Source organism: Ammodytes marinus, assembly GCF_949987685.1.
Source record: "Ammodytes marinus genome assembly, chromosome: 5".
In the NCBI taxonomy this organism is placed as follows: Eukaryota; Metazoa; Chordata; class Actinopteri; order Uranoscopiformes; family Ammodytidae; genus Ammodytes; species Ammodytes marinus.
This window is the reverse complement of record NC_137234.1, coordinates 34,047,565-34,065,622: the sequence shown is the minus strand read 5'-3', so window position 1 is coordinate 34,065,622 and position 18,058 is coordinate 34,047,565. Positions and strand designations below refer to the sequence as shown.

Below are 18,058 nucleotides of genomic sequence, written 5' to 3'. Positions count from 1 at the left end.
TGATCGCTTAAGCGAGCGATTTATTTCCACCGTTAACCGGCACGTTTTTCCGATCTGCTGGTGGAGCAGGACTGTGGGCGCTCTCACAGCTGATCGTTGCCGGGTCAGCTTGTGCAGCTGACGGGCGGGCTGACCACTCGTGCCAAGCGCATGCTGTCATACAGTAAAACGCAAAATGTGTTATTTTTAGTTTTTAAAACCCTTTTGAGTAGTGCTATCTAAAAGGGCCAATACATTCTAATCATTCAAATCTCTGTAGACGTGTGTTTATTTAATGGTGACCATTATCGGACAGTTGGTGCGTCTTTTTCTCCTCTACCACTTATATTATGCCCGCACCTCCAGTTGGTGTTGCATTTCAGAACAGCAACACGCTTTTTTAGTGGCGATTTTTGAGACCACTTTTTCTTCGTCTATGTAAAGAAATGGCGACATATAATTGTATATGCTGTTTTATAGCATTTAAGCGATACTGATGTAAACCTCAAATGCAAAATCCTCAGATGGACATTGTTTGTTGTCAACACAAACGCTGTTGACCGCAGCAGTTATTTCCTTCCTAACTGCTGCCTTCTGTCGTTCTTTGATGCCGCTTGTAATGCTCCGAAATGAAACTCTTTTTTTTCTACTTTCGCTGTTATTCTGTCAATTTCTACTTCAGAGAAGTTCCTCTTCTGTGCCGTAATGCGCATATCCATGTCGTAAAACCTCTGGGCGAGGCCTCTAAACTGAGAAAATATAGGGGCGTGATACCATTTTTTTGCAGCCGCCGCATTTATCAATAATGGCCTGGCGTACGCTGAGATTGGCGAGATACGACTCTTTGATAAATCCCACATGATACCTGGCGTAGGGAGGTATTTGCGCCAGAATCTGCACCAGTTTCCACGCAAGTTTGATAAATGAGGGCAAATGTGTGTAGGTATTAACTAAGAAAAACTTTTTAAAAAACAGCTCTGAAAAACGGTTAAATGGGAAAAACCAGCTTGTTGATAAAACTTTTTTTTCAAGTGAATGCGAGAGAAAAGGCATTAAATAAGACAGAAAATAACTTAGATCCTCAAATCTATCGCACCAAATTCCCTCACAATAAACTATTAAGATTGTGGCAAACAGGATTTTCATTATCATTGCTACGGAACCATCAATCAAACACATATCTCTCTCTCTCTCTCTCTCTCTCTCTCTCTCTCTCTCTCTCTCTCTCTGTCTCACACACACACACACACACACAACTCACTCGTGCGCTGGAATGGTGCAAAATATGATAATAGCAGGAAATAGGTGAGTGTGTTGTTTGGGCGCTGACCTGCTACTACCATTCAAAAACTGTAAACAGCAATAGTCAAAAACTTGAGGTGACACGTTAATCTGCAGTGACAATCGCGGCCAGAGCCGGCCCAAAGCCTTCATGGGGCCCTAAGCGGAATATGATCGGGGGGCCCCTCTCCAATTGTAGCGCTGCCCAAATTATTGCCCATTGTTAAATGTTACCCCCACACCCAGTGTTTTCTGCTAGTGCATGTAATGTCCCGATGGGTGAAAATATATGACAGCTGAGATCCAGACCCCCCCGGGAGATTTTTTTCTACGTTTTTAAAGTGAAATGCATGAATCTGGTGCACTTTGAGAGAAAAATTAAGAGGCAAAATCTGAGAAAATTTGTGTGAACAAATAATTTGGAGACACTGGGTCGGATGAATTAGAAGCTATTGAAGAAAGGCACATGGATTTTCCATAAAAATATTAATTTAAAATAAAATATTATGGAGGGTCCTCTGGGATGGGCTTGGAGCTCTTTTTCTTTTACTGGACATATTTCTCTGTAATAAAATGAAAGCATCTAAATGCAGTGAGAGGAACGAAGCAGAAGAACTCTGTTGTCCAGCTTTCTTTTTTTTTACAGACGAGGCTGAAATAGGCTACAGATTATTCACAGTGCATGGGCAACTGAGGGCAGGCCAATTTCCAAATGTTTTTAAATTAACTCAATACACACTGCGCATGGATGTGAACGTGACATGATCAGTTAATTTCGGATTACCTCCCAGATAAACTGAAAAAAAAAAAAAAATTACCTAGCGGTCGGGGGCCCCAAGCAACTGCTTAGTTTGCTTATGCCTCGGGCCGGCTCTGGTCGCGGCCGATAATCAGTGTGCATTAATCAATACAATCGGCCATAAAAAACAAAGGTTGGCAAACTCCGTGTATTCATTCATTCAACCACTTTGAAAAGCTTTTTTTCCTCCACGCAATCTTCCTCCTTCTCGATCTTCCGTTTTCTGTGTTGTGCCCCCGAGAGCTTTCTTTTCTGCCTCTCCATCTTTAGGTCCCTGTCATCAGATGACAACACGATTCAAATGAAAGCTCTCGCGCTCCAGCGCGTGCTCGAGGGGGCGCGCACTGGAGCGCCTATAGTGTGTGTGTGTGTGTGGGGGGGGGCGGCGCCTATCAGTGACGTGCCTCTGTTACTTGATCACTTACACAAACGCTGTTAAATACAGAAAAATGCCGACTCCAAATAATTTTCCCCTGATCGCTTTGGCGTCCCTCTAGTGCGGCGCCCCTATGCGCCGCATACAGTGCATACCCACTTTTTGTGCCACTGTCTCTAGTCAAACTGGGGAACCATATTTATGCTGAAAAACCATGAAAAAAGTGCATTTTGCAGAATAGGTGAACTTTAATATTGACATCATGATGGATTATGGGTAAGATTTGCATTCTCAGCGTAGGCTAATGCACCATCTGATGAGCAAGTGGCCCTAATCAAGCACACCCATTAGGATTTGTAATGATTATCTCAGTTTTAAAGAAATCTTCCATCAGTGGGCCCCCAAGAGCCAAAACCCTAAAGGGCAGATGGCAACGATGCACCAGCACGGCAAGGCATAGCAACCTGTGGTCAGAGAGCCACTCTCATCTAACACTCACCGCAAACATGACCCAACCCAACTGGTGCAGGGATTACAAGGGCCCAACATCTCTAACAGTATGTACCAGCCAGGAAATACCTCTACAGTAAGGTTCCACCTTAAATAAGGCTGTTGTGGACAGGGGAGTGGGGGCTTGGCCAGGGGTGGGGGGGGGGGGGGGGTATTGCTGTTAGAGATGGTGATCTTGGCCGAGAATTCAGCATTTGCCAGCATACGACAAACCCAACAAACAAGTCACATTTATGGGCATTGGTAATGCAAGGACAGGGTAGGAAAACAAAGGTGCCCACCATAGCTAGCAACATGTCCTTTTACAGAGCATAGGTTTAAATTAACACTGGATTTTGGAGCACACACATAATACATACAGGTAGTAGATCGTGGGGAGATATTCACTGATTTTGGAAAAAAAAAGACATAGGCTACTTGAGAATCTGACTAATATTATGGTGTTTTCTGCTTCTGGCTAGGGTAGGTGTTTTTATACTGTTAAGCAAAACACGCTTTTTCAAACCAATCAATTAATCCTTTGAGCCTGTCTCATACATCATAACTCCCTTGGTGATAACTGACAGTAATGGCAGTGAACAGATTCTGTCAGCGCCTGGCTGGATGCATAACTCTGATAAGTTGTACCAGTTTACTGCTGTCAAACTAGTGACACACCACCTCCATTCACGGTTCAAGCTATTTGCTGTACATCTTCATGTCTTAGCTGTACACATGGTGGTGGTGTACTCAAAGTTACATGCTCATCATGTAATACAATATCACAGCATACAGTGATGTCCTTTCAAACATGCCTAAAGATAGAGCTATCAAAGTCTGTGTAAAGAGCTTTGCACTGCATCATGAGTAATCATGTTGTGAGTGACCCAGCACTGTTATACATTTGCTTTTAATTCTGATGTTGCTTGGTTTAATCATACTGTATGTTATGTTTGTACACACCCATGTGTTTTGCATAATGTAAGCGGTAATTATTGGATTCAAGCAAAAATTCAGAGGTGTTTCTGGAATACCAAAATAAGAGGGCTCTAAGTTCGAAATAAGTCTGATCTACCCAGCGTTGGCACAACATATTCCTCTCAGAGTTCACACCAGGACACAGGTGGTATTTCATAATGAATACACCTAATTTCCATGCAACTAACACAATCTATGGTTCGCTTCATGGCATGGGGCTTTTGCATTGGTTCATCTTCGGTGAACTCCAGCCAACAGCAAAGCCTTCATGAGTTTGCTAATCACGGAAAGGGTCTTGACTGAGAGCTTGCAATGTGTGAGACCCACTGGCAATAAACACTTTCATCTGGTTATATATTTTCCTTTGGTAAGAAAAAAGTTGATCTTGGCTCTGCAGTTGGCCATAACGGTTGTTCCAGATGGCTACTTTCTCATACACTCAGGGCTGCCAAGTTTCACCAAAAGTTTGGAGTGAGATTTTTTGGCCGAGGGACCCAAAACCGTGTCCTCTCTCCCACCCAATAATTTTTGCTAGTGTTCTGCAAGTTTATATATTGTTCATAATAAATCAGAAATAAAGACAATTGGAAAATGTGATAAAACATCAAAAATCTTATTAAAATAAACTAATTCATGAATTGCAACGTCGTAGGACAGGTTTTAATTCAACATTGGGTGTGGACACATTATAAGTGAGAGTCTGGGGGTCCCCCCCCAGAACATTTTGAGCATTAAACATTTCATTTCCAGCATTCTGGTGAATTTTTATGAAGCAATGTGTGCCTTTTCTGCATTAATTTTTATGTAAAGTAAAAGAGAACATTCACGGTTTCGCTGACACAAATGTTATTGAATAGCATTCAAATATCTCCTGTAGCCTATTGTTAAAACATTTGGTTAAACTGTAATAAAAGTAATTATTGTATATCATGTCTACTATTGAGTATGGTATTTTACTAGCAGCATTAGGCTTTATTCAAAGAAAAAAAAATCAGGGAACAGTTCAACACCAATGCAAACTACTAGGCTAAAATAAAACATCTGGGTTACTTGGTCCCTCCTCTTAGGCTACCTTGATTTGTGTTATGAAAAGTGCTATAAATGTGCAATACATAGGCTACAGTTCATTACACAGAAGAATACAAGCATTTTTATTGGCGGATGAGAAAAACAATATACAAAACGATCCAAAGATCTTCTGAATTTACTTGAGTGAAATTGAAGGGTTAATATGTTTGATGCACGCGCGCTCACCGGCCGGCGGGGACACAATTCTTATCAGCGGTAACTTGGCAGGCTATCAACACACACCTCAGAAGAGAAGGTATAGGTAGGGGGGTCGCGTCCCGCTTCGAATCCACAGTGCACATCAAAGCGTAACGTTAATGCGCGTTCAGAAAGAGGAAGTCACGGCACTCATGTCTGTTAGCTTTTCAAAATAAGAATTTGAAAATAAAAGTCCCGCAAAACAAATGTTATTTTGGGGATTAATTTCTCCGCGTGAGAAATTTGAGGTGTGGCGTGTGAGAGTGTGAACGGGTTGATTTGCGCGTGTCTCACGGCCAAAGAGTGAGACTTGGCAGCTATGTACACTCATAAACATGCATATGGACATTAAGCTGTGTGAGGCTCTGAGTTTAAATACCAGAGTAGGATGAATTAGTTGTCATGGTTATGGTTCTAACCCCTTGCTAATGGAATGCTCCTGGTCATGGTTTGAAGAAACCAATATTAACTGTCTCTGGTCGTCAGTGTTAAATTCTGACGTTTTGTCGACCAATCTATCCGCGATGGGACATTTGCTGCCGTTTTTCAGTCAGTTGATCTCAAATCTTACTCTAGTGTGAGCAGACACTTGCTTTGGGTTGGGGCGGCCTCGCTTTCTCCAGGGGCCTCTACGAATAGTCCAATCTCCTAACCTACGTATAAGCCTCCTTTCCTATACCTTAACCCTAAACGTCATCGGGGTCAAAGAGAGATGAAAAGGTGCTTCGTATTGAACATATGAAAAGAGAGCACTGTTTCAAATTAATTAAATTCCAGTTTTCCTAACCGATGTCATCTATTACTAACTATTATATATATATATATATATATATATATATACTATATAACTATTTTCCGGAAATGGACTACAACAAGCGCTCGTTCGATCCATGCGTTCTTGTCGTATTGATTTCAATCAGGTTGTCGCCAACAGAGTGAGAATCACTTAGATCGGGGGGAATATTCAACTTGTTGAATCCCAATTCACATGTGAAAAAAGACGCTACACTTACGCTATGTTGATGTTGAAATGAACTGCCCCCCAGTAGTCTTCATTAAATGTGAAGTTGGCATTTTATGGTGTAAATTATGGGCTACAAAAAATAACTAGCCTATTATGATGTTGGTCTTTTAAGCTATGAATTCTTTATTAAAAACAAGAGAATCCGTAGAGGCCCCAGGACTACTTTTTTTTTTTTAACCTTTATTTATACAGGTATATCCCATTGAGACCGAAGACTCTTTTGCAAGGGAGACCTGTTTTCCTTTCCCACGTTACCATTCACACACACTCGTACACCGACAGCAGGCTAACTATCGACATTCACATGAGGCAAGGTGGGTGAAGTGTCTTGCCCAAGGACACAACAACTGTGACACAGGTGGCAGGGCGGGGATCGAACCTCCAATCCTTTGATCATCGGCCGACCTGCTCTACCAGCTGAGCCACAGTCGCCCCTTACTGTTAAGGAGACCAGAGAGTATGTATAGTAGTTTAATTATTGTTACAAAAAATATATATTTGAAGCTATCCTTTTAGCTACTCTATGTGTATAAATGTGTAATTTTACAGATACCCTATTAATTATTTTAGCTTTGGGTCTGTTATATGGATTGATCGGCACTTTGTGAAAGTCCTGACGTACATTGAAGACAATCCGGAGTCAGGTGTTAATGTCGTCTCCCTCTGCCATGACCTTGGGAGAGATTAGTGCTGAGTTTCACTTCGTACACAGTAAGAAGGATTTGATATGAGCCAACAGTCAGCCAGTTTGTGTGTGTGATACTTGGAAACACTGGTAAACATAAACTCGTAACAACATGGCCATTAAGGGTAAAGGTTGCTGCAATCCACTAGCTCATCATGTGAACCAAAAGGAAATGGATAGAAATGACATTAACACTGTTCACAAGTTCACACTTATGTTGCTCCAAGTATTTATTTATTTTTTATTTCGGTACGTTAACTGCCAGGGAATTCAGCTTCCACTTTAAGCTCTAAGGCAAGGCACTGCAGGCAAAAACAGGTTTTTTCAAGCACAGGTTATTTTGGAGATTTCTGAGCAAAGGTCCAAAATGTAAATTTAGGTTTTTATTTGAGTACACCTCGTCTGTTTGCTTACCTTGTCTGTATACAGTATCTCTCCTATACAACCACCATCAACGGTCATTATCTCTAAGTCTAACATAAAAAAGCATTGTTAAGACCTGCATGGTATTCTTTGAATCATAAAATGGAAAAAAGGCAGTATCCATAATTTGTTCTGTAAACACTTTGGACCCTAATATAGTGTAAAAATTCAAAAAGATTTCAACTCTGGCTTTATCCAACGGCTAGATTATTGATATAGTAGTTATATATTTCAAAATCAGCATTTTATTCAAAAATTTCTGAATAAATTGTATTACAAAAAATAATTGTTTTAATGCAAATAATCAACTGGCACATTTTAATGATGATATCTACAACTCAAAATGTAACCCTATTCACCTGCAGTGTTTTCGCTTTAAGGTTCGTTTTAATCCTTGGGGAAAAGAATGACACTGATGACACAAGCTGGATCTCGATTCAGGGGTTGCAGCCTACGAAGGCTGCATTTGAAAATCGAGAAATGCAGCCTTCGTTTCACAGTTTTGAAGGCTGCATCAGATGGATCCTTCGCGGCCCAACATATCCCAAGATTCATTGCGGTTTCGTCAGAGATGGCATAAAATTAAATAAAAAATAACAAAACAGCAACGTGTTGCTCCATCTTCTAAACTTTTTTCTTCCTCTCTTTTTTTCTTGTACTTTTTTTTCTTTTCGTCTGGTAGGCAACTTCTTTTTCTTTTTTCCTCCGTTGACAAGGCTGTCTCCGTTGGCAGCAATCAGGGTTGCTAGGCAGCACAGGAGCGGCGAGTCGTCACGCAAGGTAACGGCTTGTTACGTAAACCGGAAATGCTCGTAAACGGAGACCTGCGGAGACCGTCTCGTTTAACAACGCTCGTTCGGCCTGAGAATCGGCCTTCACAGGCTATGGCCTTCATAGACCGCGTCCTTCCAAGGACGTGGTCTCTGTAATGACTCTGTAATGACAGCTTATGTCATGTTTATATTGAAAGCACCTTTAAAGCTCACATATTATGCACTTTGCTGTCAATTTTATATGGTCTAAGTAGTCCCTAATACTTATTTTTTTAAATGTTTGCTGAAAAACCCGTTCAGATAATTTATTGTAGCAAGCCTCTATACCCTGATGTTCCTCTGGTCTCCGGATGACCTATATTGGTGTCTGCAGCCTGCGATCTGGCTGGCCCCTCCCACCTCTCTGCCGGGCCCTCCCACCGTCTCTGCCGTGCTCTCGTGATACTAGAGAGACACTGCGTGACTGCGAATACAGTGTTTAACCGGAGCGAAGCCATACTTTGACATAACAGTTTGACATGACCTGACATGATTAAAACCAGTGAAAACAGTAGCTTCAAAGTTTGATTTCTACAGGAATAACTTCCCACCCTTTGTGGTGTTAAAAACGAGGCATTATTAAACTCCAATGGGAAAGCTAAGTTAGTGTAATAGAAGCAAACGTTGGGTGCTACATCCGAAGCTACATGTGCGCTAACGGCTAAAAGTAACACTCGGACGATTCAAAACCAGTGAAAACAGTAGCCTCACATTTGGTTTCTACAGGAATAACTTCCCACCCTTTGTGGTGTTAAAAACGAGGCATTATTAAACTGCAATGGGAAAGCTAAGTTAGTGTAATAGAAGCAAACGTTGGGTGCTACTCCCGAAGCTACATGCTACACTAGGTAAATAACAGGCAAACAACCATTGAGGAGATTCCTTTTAGTTTCACAGATGGAATTACTACACAAGAAGTTCCCTAAGCTTTGTCTCGTTATAAACACAGCATTATTAAGACTGCTGTGATTAAGATAAATTAGTGGATTATGAGCAAAATGCTTCTGTGTTGGTTTATGCAACACTCTACATGGTTTGCTGTACTATGGGCATCTTGTCGCTTAGCGGGGAAAACAACATGGCTGTCGCTCGGAAAATTTTCCAGAGGATCTCGGGGCCGTGGACCAATAAGAAATGGGGGGGAGGGGAGTTATCATAGAACACTGCACGGTGGAAGTTTCTGGTTACTAATGTGGGGGGAAGCATGGACATATAAAGAAAATATGGGGATGTGGCTGTGCCGTCTATGACGTTATAGACGGCGAGAATTCTGACTGGAGTATATTGGGGGGGAGGGGTGGGGGTTTCAGAAAGGGGGAGAGTGAGAAAAGGAGAGATTGCTATTTTTTTATATTTTGGCAGTCTCTAGGCACACCGTGGACCCATGGATATGTTAGAACACATTTAAAAAGTGCATTTAGCATAATATGTGACCTTTAAAGGCTGTTTCAAGTAATTAACCTCCCCCCCAAAAAAAACAACAACAAAAAAAAAACGTTTTCTCACTTACTTCCAGCGATGTCAAGCCATGCATAGAGTTTTGGTGTAACAGTGTGCATTGCTGAGAGTTCCTTCTCCACTACAATACAATAGAAATGAATGAAATTTCATTAGAAAGTTAACTGTCCTTAGAGACATATCTAAAAAAAATCTGCACTGCACTACTTTTAGAAAGGCAAAACAACAGCTGCAACCTCCGTCATGGTCTTATCATAGGGATTTTACATGTCATATTCAGCCCCATCATGAGTCAGCCTGTGAGAATACTTTGCTTTAGAAAAAGAAACAAAGAGATGTACTCAACTGACACTTTGACGACCATCAATGAGTCAGAGATGAATTGTAGGTAGGTTAGAAGATAAAGGCTATGACATTTCCTCAGCTTAAATTTGCCCCCAGACAGCTGTGCTTTGATTTCTTGTGTCTCTCTAATAATCCAGTGTAGCTCTGAGTCGAACAGCTGATTGGTGGAGTGATACAAAAATAAACGGCTGTCTGGCGACAAAAAAAATGGTAAAAAAATACAGAATGTCCAGTTTTTCTTCTGGCTGCAACAGTACAAGGCTGACTTCTGCTACAGCGACAGCTCCCCTAAACTCCTTAAAATGACTGCGCCGACCAACATATCCGTAGGGTCCCACACTAACTTTGCCTTAGTACCCCATACAACCCCACTTCAAAAATACTGAACTATTCCTTTAATTCTCTATAAGTGAACATAGTGTCATCTGAAATGTCAGCATGGAGCAACAAATTCCAAAATCTAATGGGCATATACTTTATAACTAATTCTGGTCTAGATGGTCTGATCTCTTAAGTTGGTTGGGCGTCACCCCCCCCCCCCCCCCAGCTGTGGGGTAAACTGAGCCAGACCAGGAAAATCAAGGGGGTAAAGTGAACCAGCTGGGGGTAAACCACTTTCCACTCTGAAACTACCATAACAACACATATTGTAACAGTTATAATCCTGAAAACTAGCCACACATTCCAGAACTAATGTCGGACTAGTAAAAGAATGATGGGGTTTGGTCAATTAAGCAAAGCTAATTTTCTAAACACTTGAAAGTAACTCTGAACAAAATCAAATACAACATATTATAATTCAAAAGGTTTTAATAAGATTCAAATGAAAGATAGAACAAGTTAGATTAGAACACAGTCTGGGGGTCAGAAAACAGGACCCTTAGAGCCAGCAAAGTGTCTGGGGGTTAATACATAGGAAAATCAGAACCAGCGAGAACAGCCTGGGACTCAGAACACAGGAGAAGACCCAACTGGATTATAACATCAGCCTGTCATACTCTACAACTAGGCCTACTCTACATTCCAGCCCTGAAGGTTACAGGGAAAGATGAGAAGGTGCTCTTTCCTTGTGGTTGCCCCAGGTCGTCTTCCTGGTGTATTTCCTTGGCATGATGGCTTTTCTACAATGTGTATGACATGTAATATTACATTAAAATATGTTTAAGACTAAACTTAACTTGTGCCTCATGGTGGGGGAAAGTGAGACAGTGGCTCACTTTCCCCCACAGCATTTGGCTCACTTTCCCCCACCACCACAATTTGAGAAAAAAACTACATCTCTTAGCATTTCAGGCTAATCTTCAGTTATCAGCATCACATGGTTTCATATGTTGGTAGTTCATCAACACGTATGATAGAAGTTTTTCTACGTGAATACATTTGCTTTGGCACAACAGTTGATTAAGTTGACAGCAAGAAAATGTACTTTTACATGCAAAATACCTATTTTGGTGAAAAAAACATGTTTACCACAGCACCATGAGGTCATCTCTTTCAGGGCCATGGGGAAATGAGAGGGGCTTGAAAACGTATATCTCACATGACCAAAAATGTTTTCCGTTGCCTAGATACAGGGGGTGGCTCACATTACCCGATGCCTCAGATTCCCCCGTTCTCCCCTATATACATTTTTTGTGTCATTCAATGTTTTCAGAAATGTATCAATAAATGGGCAAAGTTTGGCAATATATAACTAATTATGTGTAACTGTGCATCTCTTTAAAAACAAAAATTCTAGATAAAGCCAGAATTCAAATCTTTATTTAATTTTTAAAACATATAATACATGTTTTTACTGAACAGATTTTGAATACAGCCTTTTTTCTTTTTATAGATCAAAACGTATATGGACAGAATTAACATTTGAACAAATCCTTCTGTAATAACCTTCAAAATTGTGCTTTGAATGATAATGGAAATTTCTTAAGTGCTTAGGAAGTTGAGATTTTTTGTTCAGAGTATTGAAAAAAAATATTGAGAGAATTGCCGTTAAAGATGCAAGAAATATACAGATGAAAACAGACACGGTTGAGTCAAACTAACACCTTAATGTAGCCTACATTTTGAACCCCTTGATTTATACTAGTATGAAAGAAGACATGGTATGGAAGCAAAATAGACAAATACTCAAAATGTACCTGTCCTCAAAAATTATGTTTTTTTCCTGCAGTATCTCGCTTTAAGATTATGATTAGTCTTGGTTGCAAATTTCAATCACTGCAACAGTTACTCAGAATTGATGCAATACTGAAAAAAAATGTACTCAAAAGTAAAACATTAAAACTGTAGCAGTTTAGCCACTTGATTAGTTTTGGAACATTGTATGGTTCAGTACATTTCATGCTGTTCAGAATACAAAGTACACATATTGCATTGGATCCCTTACCTGCAGAGTGGAGAGCAGGACCTCTAATCCGCTGGTGGAGCTCGGGGAAGATGTCATTCTGTAACTCCCTCGCTCTGTGCCGGTCGGACAGACAGACAGACAAATAAACAGGCACACAGAAAGGTTAGCAAACTGTTACGCTAACTGGCAGACAGTCACATAGACGCTTGACACGGAGATCGTCAATCAGTTGGAAGCAGACAGACAGATGGATTCCAAAGTGCGTCCTCACCACCATGCGTACAGCAGCAAACACACTCATGAAACTTAAAGCATCTGTCTCTCTCGTCTTCAATCTCACACCGACACGGACGCGCGCACATGAAGCAATGCTGCTGTCTAAGAGAGAAAGTGACACAGAGACTCCCCGTAACTTAACTTGAGCAGGACTACCCACCAGGGCCAAGTGTGTGTGTGTGTGTGTGTGTGTGTGTGTGTGTGTGTGTGTGTGTGTGTGTGTGTGTGTGTGTGTGTGTGTGTGTGTGTGTCATTTTGTTTGTGTAAAGTATGTCCTCGAAGGAGTCTTTCCGAGAGTGTCTTTTTTTATACCCTCTAATTACCCAACATTGTTCTGCAAATATAGCCTAATGGTCCTATTGTCAAATATTAGAAAACATGTTTTTGCTTGGAGCTCTTAGAACCTTGCAGAAGAACCTTGTTAGATACATGAACTTTTACAACAAAAGTGTTTAAATGTGTGTGTGCTACTGTGTCTGAGTGCGCGCATGTGCCTGTTCATGTGTAACCCTATATCTATCCAGGATAAAGCCCAGCACAGAACATTTGTGCTGTGGTGTTGAGAAGGCTGCCACTATAAAAAGGCCAGCTGGGCAGCTGCAGGACTCCAACTACAGTATATTCAGAGTTAGATTTTTTACCAACAAGGGTATTTGATGGCTGATACAAAATAATCCTCCAAATCAGCCCATTTTCAGCCCCATCACCAAACACCTAAACATGTCAAGTAGTCAGCAAGTAAGTACAGAGCGCAGGAACAAGCCTCTGAAACCAGTTATAAGCATTGTGTGACATATGCCTTATGACTATGTACCTTTATTTACAAGATTTACTCACATTTACGAATTACCAAATTAAATATTAGGAACATCTCTCCATGTAACAATATTCTCTAAAATTAAACCTCTCTAAAATTGTTTAACAAAAACTACATAGACTCTGCATGAACCTTTATAAAGAAAGGCCCCTTGAACATACTGTATCACAATGGTTATCAAACCGTCTGCAAAGCCCCGGTAAAGAAATGGAAACTTACAATCTTTTGAACAAGGTCAATTTTCATCAATCGATAACAGCTTATCAACAAGAGAAATGAGATACCAAAACAAGCCCTGAATGATTTAATAAACCTTACTAGAATATGAACTGCATGATCACTTTCACGTTTACACAAGTTGTTAAAATTCTTGTCTAAAACTGTCCGACTATTTTGATGCAAAACCGTACAAGCCACTTTCTTGACAACGATTTTTCCCTGATGTATTTGCCTGTTGAACATGTTTTTCTAGCTGTCCCTGTCAGATATCTGACCATGTTGTTCTTGACATGTTGCTTTCTCATTGCTAAGAATGCCTCCTTCCCCACAGATTGAGAACCACTGCTGTGCCTGATGTTAGTGTGTGGCATACCAGCACTCATCATGTTGAATTTACTGCTAGACCCAACATAGCCTCAGCTTAGCTTATGCATCGACACAGATATAGCACTGGAGCCAATGGACACTACTTACTGCAACTTTGAACATTCCTTTTAAGATCTGACATCTCACATCAAGAAGTGAACCATGTCCAACCTATAGCAGCACATGAGCAAATACAATCTTACAGTATGCAATCTGCCGGAAGCAAAGACAGTTTGTTGTCCTGCTCTTGTTGTTAAAGGTCACATATTATGCTAAATGCACTTTTTAAATGTGTTCTAACATATCCATGGGTCCACGGTGTGCCTAGAGACTGCCAAAATATTTAAAAAAAATAACAATATCTCCTGTTCTCACTCTCCCCCTTTCTGAAACCCCCACCCCTCCCCCCCAATATACTCCAGTCAGAATTTTCCCCTTTTCTGACCTCACAAACTGGAAAGCCAGAAGCTTCCACTGTGCAGCCCACACCCCTATTTCTTATTGGTCCACGGCCCTGACAGACAGAGGGCGAGGCGTATCTGGCTTTGCTTCCGGTCAGGGGGCGGGGGCAGCTCAAAGATTGTATATTTACGAGGGGAGCTGCAGCTCTTTTTAAAAAATAGGCCATTGTGAGATTAGCTGAACATCAGCATAGAACAATAAATTATCTGAACGTTTTTTTCAGCAAACAATTAAAGAAAAACGTATTAGGGACCACTATGACCATATAATATGGTGTATAATAGTACCGAAAAGTGTATAATATGGGAGCTTTAAACATCTCAATGGTGTTTTACTTCTGGTGTGGTGCAACAACTGATGACAAGAGGATTCCAAAAGAAAAACTGCATTTCTGCTGGATGTAAAGCCCCTTTTCCACCACAGGAACTATGACAGAGAACTAGGAATCTTTTGAGGAACTCTACATGTTTCCACTGCAGGAACCAGGGTCTACTCTAAACCAAAGTTCCTGGGACTTTTGGTGGAAAAGGGGCTTAAGATTAACAGATATTTCGACATGTTATAGCAAGGCAAAGGCTGTGTTCCACTTGTATGTTTATTTGATTGCACATGTGGCTCTGTTAGCTAGCAGGTAGACAGCTACAGAAGCTAATTGTTTGCTAGCTCACTATACTTTGTCATACATGCTAAGCTGTGTTTTTACAGTCATGTGTTGTTTAATACTTAAATAGGAATAGCATAGCTGTGTGTATACTTACCATATACTACTTACTGTGTATTGTCTACTGTCTGTATAGGTCTGTTACTGTCTGTGTATATTGATTTATTTTTTCATGTCTATGTTACAGTTTTACAAAGAAAAACCTACCAATACAAGATTCACGAAGAAACAAGAAAAGTCAAGCCTTGTGTCTTTTATTCTTTATTGGGCTTTTAAATGTTAGCTGGCTGTCATGCTCCATACTACGCACTGCCAGGGCAGTAGGCCTTCACAGTCTCTTTTATTTTATGTATCTTTTATTTACTTCAAACTGATCTAATGTATATTTCTGTTATTATTGTGTGTGCTAATAGCTCTATGATTTGCTGATCTGCAATCTGCCTGTTTAAGAACCGTATTCACTTACAATTTTGCACTAGTTACATGCTGAAGCTAACAGGCCCATAACGTTTGAATGTCATTTGCCCTCCTTTTGTGTTTAGGCTGATCTCTTCCTGGTGATTTTTAGCAGCCATTATAACATATATTATTTATTTTAAAGCCACTGTTTTATTCTTTGGATTGTTCATTTAAGGACTGGAAAGTGCATTTGATTTTAAAGTAGTTCTTATTTCTGTTTTAAGTGTTTGTATATATTTTTTGTTTAGTGTCTCAAAGCAAATAAAACAGACTGTCAGACCGCATTTTGGCCGGGCTTTATCAGACCCGCTAAACTGACATACTCATGCTTTATGTTCCTCAAGCCCGGTCTGAGCTTAGAAAAAGACAGCTTTTAGCTTTTTAGACTCCCGGAACAATTTACAGCAACAAATTAAAATTAATACCATCATATCATTTAACTAATTAAAACATATTATCTTAAATTTGAAGGTTTTAACTGAAGCTTTATTGTACTTTCACCCATTTCATTTTTTTACAGCCATTCTAAATCTCTGTCTAAATGTTTAAATGTCTTTATCAGTGTATATCTGATGTATTGCATTGTATATTGTGTTTGTGTTGTTGTTTTTGCTTTGCATTTGTTTGACTCGACCTCATTGAAAAAACTGATCTTTCGAGTATAAATAAAGGTTAAATGAAAAAAATTATTGTTTTAGTCAAGTTAAATCTTCCTATCTTCTATTTTCCTCTCTTCTGTTTTACCCATAGATAGTAGGGGAGAGTGGGGTGAGATGTGTCACGTTTTACTCAAAGTGATTTTAAAGTGAGAGTTATGTCTCCAACTCAAATATGTACATATATTTCAGGATGTTGTGCATCCCTGGCAATAAAAAACGTTGGATATGGAATAAACTTTTTAAGAAATATAGCTTTTGGAAAAAAAGTTGTCTTATGGCACAACTTGCCCCCGGTGTGGTCTAAGTTGTGCCACAAGAGACAATAACATGGGGTAAATTGTGCCATTGATATATACACTCAACAAAAATATAAACGCAACACTTTTGTTTTTGCTCCCATTTTTCATGAGATGGACTTTAAGATCTAAAATTCATTCCAGATACACAATATTACCATTTCTCTCAAACATTGTTCACAAATCTGTCTAAATGTGTGATAGTGAGCACTTCTGCTTTGCTGAGATAATCCATCCCACCTCACAGGTGTGCCACATCAAGATGCTGATCTGACATCATGATTAGTGCACAGGTGTGCCTTAGACTGTCCACAATAACAGGCCACCATGAAATGTGCAGTTTTGTCTCACAGCAAAATGCCACAGATGCCACAAGCATTGAGGGAGCGTGCAATTGGCATGCTGACAGCAGGAATGTCAACCAGATCTGTTGCTTGTGCATTGAATGTTCATTTCTCCACCATAAGCCGTCTCCAAAGGCGTTTCAGAGAATATGGCAGTACATCCAACCGGCCTCACAACCGCAGACCACGTGTAACCACACCAGCCCAGGACCTCCACATCCAGCAGGTTCACCTCCAAGATCGTCTGAGACCAGCCACTGAGACAGCTGCTGAAACAATTGGTTTGCATAACCAAACAATTTCTGCACAAACTGTCAGAAACCGTCTCAGGGAAGCTCAACTGCATGCTCGTCGTCCTCATCGGGGTCTTGACCTGACTCCAGCTCGTCGCCGTAACAGACTTGAGTGGGCAAATGCTCACATTCGATGGCGTCTGGCACGTTGGAGAGGTGTTCTCTTCACGGATGAATCTCGGTTTCATTGTTCAGGGCAGATGGCAGACAGCGTGTGTGGCGTCGTGTGGGTGAGCGCTTTGCTGATGTCAATGTTGTGGATCGAGTGGCCCATGGTGGTGGTGGGGTTATGGTATGGGCAGGCATCTGTTATGGACGAAGAACACAGGTGCATTTTATTGATGGCATTTTGAATGCACAGAGATACCGTGATGAGATCCTGAGGCCCATTGTTGTGCCATACATCCATGAACATCACCTCACGTTTCAGCAAGATAATGCACGGCCCCATGTTGCAAGGATCTGTACACAATTCTTGGAAGCTGAAAATGTCCCAGTTCTTGCATGGCCAGCATACTCACCGGACATGTCACCCATTGAGCATGTTTGGGATGTGCTTGACCGGCGTATACGACAGCGTGCACCACTTCCCACTAATATCCAGCAACTTCGCACAGCCATTGAAGAGGAGTGGACCAACATTCCACAGGCCACAATTGACTATCTGATAAACTCTATGCGAAGAAGATGTGTTGCACTGCATGAGGCAAATGGTGGTCACACCAGATACTGACTGGTTCTGAGTCCCCAGACCCCCAATAAAGCAAAAAAATGCACATTTCAGAGTGGCCTTTTATTGTGGACAGTCTAAGGCACACCTGTGCACTAATCATGATGTCAGATCAGCATCTTGATGTGGCACACCTGTGAGGTGGGATGGATTATCTCAGCAAAGCAGAAGTGCTCACTATCACACATTTAGACAGATTTGTGAACAATGAGAG

General features: G+C 40.8%; 1 protein-coding gene across 1 annotated transcript in view; it reads right to left on the bottom strand.

The window, feature by feature from the left end:
- The window catches only part of agbl1 (AGBL carboxypeptidase 1), a gene marked incomplete at both ends in the record, with an annotated part of 253,412 nt that overhangs the window by 215,860 nt on the left and 19,494 nt on the right, over positions 1 to 18,058 (bottom strand). Inside the window, one exon of the mRNA XM_080027750.1 lies at positions 12,302 to 12,375. Within this exon, the coding sequence (XP_079883876.1) occupies positions 12,302 to 12,375 (74 nt within the window). The remainder of the gene's footprint in view (positions 1 to 12,301; positions 12,376 to 18,058) is intronic.